Source organism: Pundamilia nyererei, unplaced genomic scaffold (genome assembly GCF_000239375.1).
Source record: "Pundamilia nyererei isolate P.nyererei 1_Seehausen unplaced genomic scaffold, PunNye1.0 scaffold00091, whole genome shotgun sequence".
NCBI classification, from domain to species: Eukaryota; Metazoa; Chordata; class Actinopteri; order Cichliformes; family Cichlidae; genus Pundamilia; species Pundamilia nyererei.
Window position 1 is genome coordinate 1,857,452 of NW_005187492.1, and position 7,906 is coordinate 1,865,357.

The following is a 7,906-nucleotide window of genomic DNA, read 5'->3' on the forward strand; positions in this document are numbered from 1 at the left end:
ACTCCAGAGCATCATTTTATTAATTACCAATTAGACAATTAAGCTTTACCTGTCATACATTTACATACCAATGTAACAATTTGTGAGCAATCGCAGCAAATTTCTGGCTACATATCGAGATGTCACTGTTGGTCCAAGTTTCGCTGACAGCCATCTAACTGTTTTGCAGACTGTATCTGTTTTTAGAAACATGATCAAAATGTTAGATACTGCCACTTTATGTAAAAACATTTGAATGAACCACCGTCACTAACTCACCAAGAAGAATTTTGTGCTCTTTTCCCTCAGATTCTTCTGACAGATCATGGTCATCCTCTTCGTCTTGTCCTTCCACAATCTCTTTCTCTGTCTCGTCCAGTGTCATCCCATTCACAAACTCACCCTCTAAAATGGCAACTGTGGCACCTGAAGCTTCTGTGCAACCAGAAAGAGTAAGCTCAAGGTTGAAGACTTCTGGGTCATTTGTCCCCTCTTTATCCTCACCAGCATCTGGCCCCTCATCTTCCTCCAGCTCTCCTCCCTCCTCTCCTTCACTAGTGTGTTTCAGGTCCTGGCTGCTGTCAGCTGATTTCAGGCTGGTTCGATCCCGCATTGAGTCCTCACCCAGAGAGAGTTCACTTGCGCTACTTTTGTCACTTAGTTTCCCCACACTGAGAGACTCTTGGTCTTGTTCCCTGGCTGCAGAGTTCTGACTCTGCTGTTTCCCAGTAAGCACCCCTGCTCCGCTGTTGACATAAAACCCATTCTGAAAGTCTTCTGGCTCTGAAAGAAACACTTGGTCACTAAGACTGATGCTGCCGCTAGCCCCCATATTACCGCCAACAGACCCAGACGTTGGCCGAACCTCACCACACTGAAACTCCTCTTCTTCCTCCTCTCCCATATTACACATGCCATTTCTCAACCCTTTAAAAGGTTCTGTTCCAGAGCCTGAGTTGCAGCTTTCAAAGCCAGTGATGACCTGGAGCACATGGGGAAGTAGGCTGGATAGAAAGGCCTGCAGGCCCAGTCTCACAATCAGCTGCAGAACGAAACAGTCAGTGTAAAGATAGAAACGGCCTCGGAGGCAGTGAGGGCTTTCATAAACATTAATCAGCGGTTTCAGTAAGTATTTGTTTGCATTTCTGGGACCCAGTACTGTAGAGATGGGCTCAAAAAGGTACCAAGATGCATAGACAGCAGTGGACTCCTCAAGCATGAGGGCTAGAATAAAGGGCAAGAGGATCTCAAGACCCTCTGCTGTGATGTTACTCCGCAGCAGTGCTTCAAGCTGCTGCCACAAGTGAAAGACAACATCTCTTCCTTGAAGGCTACTAATATTTTCCATCTTAGCATGGTAGGAAAAAATAAAATGATGAAGTGCTGCAAAATAAGAAGGGAAAGGAAAGGGAGTGATGACAGAGTTCAGTAACTGAGAGGGGCTTGGAGGAGGCAGACCATTGAAGATGGGGTCATATTTGAAGAGGAGAGGACTTGGGTAATCTGATATATCTTTGTTTGCCTCTCCAGAATGTTTCTCTATTAGCAAAAGTGTCTCAAGAGCATGGTGCAAACACAGTGGTACATCACGGAGGCTGGCAGAGCATAGCTTTATAACAGCTTGGAAACGCTGTTTGAGTGCAGTATCTGGTTTCAGTCCCCTTAGTTTAGTGGCGTAAAATATCTCAGCGATGAGAACACCAAGAGCCTGCATATCTCTTTGGTAGAGATGCATAAGAGAGGGGAGGGATTCGCTCATTAGGTCAGATCGTACACTAGAACCTGAAGAATGCCATACATCAGCGTGCAGACTTTTTACCAGAAAATTGTTCAACTTCTCCAGCTCTTCTAAAGGCTGAAATGGGTTAAAGCCTTCAGGGAGAATGATCTTCATTTCCTCTGTACTGGAGGCAGTCACACTTCCTTCCCCATGCTTTTTGTTCATCGTCCCACCTCGTTGCAGCATGGCACTTCGGAAACCAGGACCAACACCACTTGAAAGGTCACCAGGGAATGAACCTGGAGACTGAGATACAGTAAGTGCTGTGTGCTCTCCTCCTGTCTTTCCACCTGATGCACTAATACCTGGCATTGGCACAGAGCAAGATGCAGAAGTGGATGAGCCAGTGGATGCTAAAGAGTCCAGAGCTTCTGTACCTTGTTCAAGCTCTTCATCTTTGTCCACTGTGGTCCAGCCACTGGACTCACATCCTGTAGATTCTGGCACCATTCCATCCAAAGTGTCGGCCAGAGTCTCATTTGGAGTGATGGGTAGAGAAGGCACAGTAAGAGCAGCAAGGCCAAGAGGAGGAGGTTCTGCTGGGGCATACTGAGAAGGAGATAAGCGAGGTGGGTGTGGCTGGTCAAACAGCTGAACTACACCATAGGTAGTTAGATGAGTGTGGTTGTCCACGAGATGCAGGCACACATTCTTGGCCTTGATAGCTTCTTTACCTGACAGCTTATAGCCAAATGTGAGATCAATCCAGTGATGCAAATGCTGGGACACCTCTCTGCTCTCCAGAAGCCGCCGATGGACCTCAACGAACTCTTCAGAAGACTTGCACCACGAAGGCACATCCAGGTCTGGCATGTCAGGGTGAATTGAGTGGAAAATGGAAGGGTCTGTGTAGAACTCTGGAATGCACTCATCAGGGGTCCAGCTCTGCATGCGTTCCATACTTGCTGGGTATTCATTGGGCTCCCACTGGGATCGAACATGGCTGCACAAAACTGACTTGGGAGTCTGCCTGGCTTTGTAGACATAGTATGTAATGTCTGACAGAACATCGGATATGTGATGAGGTACATGGAGGTGGTCAGACTGTCCTGCACCAGCACCACCTCCACTGAGGTCTCCACCGACACCTCCTCCACCAACACCACTGCCTCCTGCAGCTGCCAAAGCCTCTTTGGTCATCTCGTATGTAAAATCCAGTTGCTTATCCCCTTTATTGAGCCTGAACTTTGACCTCCTGAGATCCCGAAATTTTCCCTCTGGCACAGTGAAATCCACCACCCAAGGCAGAACTGGGTGATAATTTGGGTCTCCTTCTCGCCGCCCCGCTAATCTGTTTAGTTCCATCAAGTAGCGGAAGTTACTGACCCGTCCATGGACCCAGTCCAGAACCAAAGTCCTTAATTCATCAAAGCAGTTTTTGCAAAGTCTTTTGTTCTCTTGGCTCACACACAGAATTTCCCTTGGCAGGACACTTTTTGGCTCTTTTCTGCGACTAACATTACTTTCTGCATCCCCTTCTGTTCCCAGTTCCTCATAATGAGCTAGGTTGAGCTTTAGGCGGCTGCACAACTGATCATCTACTGTTATGTCCTGAAGAGACAGCTCTCCACAAGATAGGCCTGTTGCATGACATGCCTGCATAGCTATTAGAACCTGGTAGAGAATGAACAACACTTTGGCATTGCTGTTAGCAAGCTTGGCTGGGCTGAAGGAGACAATATCACGAAGTGAATACTGAGTGTAAGGGAGAATCACATAGAGCATTTCTGCTGTCTCCAAAAGACATTCTGCAGGCAGAATGTTAGGACACAGACTGTCTGACTGGGATTTGGAAAAACAAGAAGAGCTAGATGGCAAGCAGACTTCTTTCTCCTTGTCTCTGGCAGGAGAAAGCAATGGAGATACTTTTTCAGTTGAGATAAATGTGGAATTAAAGAGCTTCTGTAATGCATGACGTACTGCATCTACAGCTGCAACATGCATCTGTTCACTGGCTCCTGAATATGGCCGCACAAGTTTGTTATGAGCTTCACGCCATAAATTCCTGGAAGAAAAAACAAGGGCAATGAATACTGTTAGGCATTAAACTTGCTCTTAGATCATAATGCCTAATGTTGTTAGGACCGCATGATTAAGAAATGCCTCTAAGTAATGAGTAACCATGTCCTAACTAAAGCAAGTAATTATAACTAACACAGCTCATTTAATATGAAAGCATTACACACTAACATATTAGCTGTGGACCTAAACATATTTTCATTACAGACTAATCTAACAATTTTTAGTAAACTATTTATTGAATAAAAGCCCTCACAAATACTCTCTCACACAGTCTTTCAGTCCTCAACAATTAATTAACTTGATCAGCTCTACCCAATATTGCAGAAAATGTTTTCTTAGACAAATAATCTTAGCTTAATCGGGATCTAGAACTACAATAAGGTGGTAGGCAAAGACATATTTTGCATTAGAATTTAAAATTATGTTGAGTACCTGATATTATGCTGTGATACACTCTGCATTGTTTTGATGTAAGAATCCTGTGACAGAAATTCCATTTGTTGGTGGCATGGCTCTTTAGCCAGTCTGTAGCTCAGCTTACTTTTCCTCAAACCCTGAATGCACACTCTAGTCCACCCAGGGGGCAGTTTCGCCTGAGAAGACTGAAGGTATGTGCAAATTTCTGCCTCACTGATGCTGTCAAAACGGGCACAGCGCATGACTCGCCCCTCTCTTAGGCCCATCACCCAGCGCACAGGAACAAGGGCTACAAGCTCCTGAGGACGGCGCCCTGGGCCTTGCTGCCGTCTTTCAATCCCCAAGTCTTTTTCAACTGCATGCATCAGCCAATCCATGGTCAATCTGCAACTGGTTGTTCTCACTTAGACAGTTTTCAGCTACTTTCCACTCGCTGTCAGCCACTAGAAGTTTTCAGTTTTCAGATATCCATGGTGGAAGATATAAAATCACCAACAGCAAACGTTATCTCCTCATCCACCTGTCCCTTTAAAAAAAGAACTGTAAAGTATAAACAGACAGTTAGATGAGCAACCACTTTAAAAACAATACTGCTTTGATGCTTTCTACTTCTCACATAAAGTTTGAGCTCAGCTCACATGACTCAAGTTCTACCCGACAACAAATCTAATCTGCCCTGTGGGCAGGTTTTGAAGTCACTGCTTTTCATAAATGCTCACAGCTTGCAGGCAGATATGACACCAAAGAAACAACAATTCCCAATTTAAAACGACTCTTTCGGGGATGAAAACTTAACAAATTCACGTAACTGTGTCTACATTATGGCAACCTTTTTAACATATTAAGTAACTCAACGAACAAAGTTAATAAAAACCGTCGGCAAGGTAAAGAAATGACCATTAGGGAAGTAACGTCGAAAGTTATCGCTAGCTAACAGTTAGCTTAACAAAGGGACTAACCTTACGAGGCATAACTGATGGAAGAAAAACGCAACCATGCAGTTAGTTGCTGAAAATTCTAGCACAAAGCTAAACGAAAGCAACTACCTCGTTAAACAATAACTATAATGCAATTGCAGACCAATTGCCACCAACGTATAGCTCACCTCTCACCACTTGTAGCAGTTGACAGCTAGTTAGCGTTGAGCTAACAACGCACCCCGGTTCCATGCATGATGAGTTTGTCCGACATTAACTTCATAACACTTGAACATCCTGCATGATGACACGTGTTTGCTTCATTTTCTGGCATGTAAAGATGAGTGTCAGCAGCCAGACGACAGTCAGTCAGCCGATTGTGTTTTGCTCTGAGCTATTTGGAGCCATGTTTTAGAAGCGATACCTCACGTGACATAACACCAGGCCCCTCTCATGTGATTGCTACTGATGCTTGCTCCCTGCAGCTGTGACGGCAGCGCTCCCTCTGCACTACACCTACATTTGCTCTTAAGCACTTTATTCTGCCATAAACCGCAGAAGTAATGTTTGTAGTTACCTTTTTAGAGAAGATGTATTGACAACCTACTTTTGATGTAATACATTAAGGATAATATATTAAAGGTAAAGAATGTCCGAAATTTAGCCAGTCCTCTTGGCACATCGTGGTTCTTTATGCATTGGTTAATAATACTGTTTACTAACAATAAATCCCTCGTATTACAGAAACACTAGCACTACTATTAATTTCTAAATAATATGGATGAAATCTAGCCACAATTTCCAGGTTTTTATTCATTTTTTTCTGACCTTTAAGGACCCAGGAAATCACCTGATCATATTTAAGGTCGCATCACATGATAGGTACTTCCCAATTTCCAAGTTCACAGAGAGAAATACTGTATTTACCTGATTTCTGTGTTGTACGGGTTCTCTCCACAAGGTGGCATGATGTGTGTATTTTTATAGACAAATCCTTCTCTTGTGCAGACTTTGCAATCTGCACAAGTGAAATTCTTCCGATCTGCTTGAGTTTATAATATTCCAAGCAAATACCTGCTTTCGGATATTTGCCCGCCACTGTTATTTGCAATGTGCTCCTGTCATTATAACTGATGGCTGGCATCCAATAATGGTCACTTTTTTGTTTGTAGTTACAACACCAAAAACATGAACTCTGCTTAGAGTCAGTTGTTTCTATCCCAACTAAATTAGTGTTAGTTTTCTATCCCAACTAAATCCTATTTAAGGACGCATCACATGATAGCCTACTTCCCAATTTCCCAGTGTTCCAAGTTCACAAAGAGAAATGCTGTATTTACCTGATTTCTGTGTTGTACGGGTTCTCTCCACAAGGTGGCATGATGTGTGTATTTTTATTCCTTGGAAATGAAGGATTTTTAAATCCTTCACTTGTGAAGGAAGTGAAGGATTGTGCAGACTTTGCAATCTGCACAAGTGAAATTCTTCCAATTTGCTTGAGTATCTGCTATGCTTATAATATCCCAAGCAAATACCTGCATTAGGACCTTTGTCTGCCATTGTTATTTGTAACGTGGTCCTGTCATCATAACGGTCACTTTTTTGTTTGTAATTACAACACCAAAAACATGAAATCTGCTTAGAGTCAGTTGTTTCTATCCCAACTAAATTAGTGACTCAATTAGAGACTATATGAAATAAACTGAAGTACACTGCATGTCATAGATGAAATGAAATGGGGGGGTGGGGTGCAAATCTTTTTTTTTATGTTTCCATGTATATATCGATTTGAGTGTTTCTATTCAAATTATTTCTCTGATATTGTAAATAAATAGAACTTGCATAAATTTGAGATAGAGACTACTACAATGGTCACAGCTGCAAATTTTATGGCCGCAATTCACTAAACACAGCACATTTGAACAATATGGCTCTCACTATGCAATGATCAACGTTGTTTTATTGCTCTATGAATCCTTTTGTCAATATCTGAGACAGCACTCATGTAAACACTGTGGACAAAGCATGTATTAAACAGTGTGTATACACACACATACATATAGATATATATATTGTAAATGTATGACGTAAAGCAGCAGAATTAAGGGAATTGACCGTCCACATTATAGTATATATTTGCATGCCTTTAAAATTGGTAAGAAATGTCACTACACATGGTTGAAGACTCACAATTACAGGGACACAAATTAAAAGGTTCTCTCATCCTAGCATACCACCAATGCAGGATAATTACTGTTAGCACTTTCAAAGAAAAGATGCAGCCAAAAAACATGACATTCCTTGGCTCAGCATTTTATGTTCTTCTCTTACTTCTGCTCTTAGTTTTATTTAACTTCCATGCAGAATGTGTTTGATGTCTTAAAGCAGTGTTGGCTTGGGTTTATGGCACTCACTACAAATATCCCAAGGTTACAGTATATTGAAAGGGAGGCATAATGAGGCGTATTGTGCATCACATTTCAGTGTATTACAGTAGCCCTGGAATAAATGCTGTTTGTACTTATTTGTACTATTTTCACTTCTGTATTTTGTAATGCAATCATGATCCAGCTCCCCCACTACACTAGTTCCATAAGTGGTTATGATCATAGATAATTAAATAGTTTTCATTTGAAATAATGTGACCAATGTTTAATAAACTCACTGGACGGGTTAGAGAAAATAAAATTGCATAAAAATGGGTATTATTTGTTTGGGAAAAGGAAAAGGAAAAAGGAATTCAGTTCAGTCAAAGCTTCTGTGATGTTTTTGGTGAAATGTTTATTGTGCT

General features: G+C 42.2%; 1 protein-coding gene across 1 annotated transcript in view; it reads right to left on the bottom strand.

Moving 5' to 3' along the window:
* The window catches only part of wdr81 (WD repeat domain 81), a 14,822-nt gene extending 9,220 nt beyond the window's left edge, over nt 1-5,602 (bottom strand). The window contains exons 1-4 of the mRNA XM_013912468.1: nt 5,304-5,602; nt 4,214-4,738; nt 259-3,764; nt 65-176 (exon numbers count right to left, since the gene is read on the bottom strand). Of these exons, the coding sequence (XP_013767922.1) occupies nt 65-176; nt 259-3,764; nt 4,214-4,575 (3,980 nt within the window). The 5' untranslated portion in view covers nt 4,576-4,738; nt 5,304-5,602. The remainder of the gene's footprint in view (nt 1-64; nt 177-258; nt 3,765-4,213; nt 4,739-5,303) is intronic.
* Nucleotides 5,603-7,906: the final 2,304 nt, after the last annotated feature.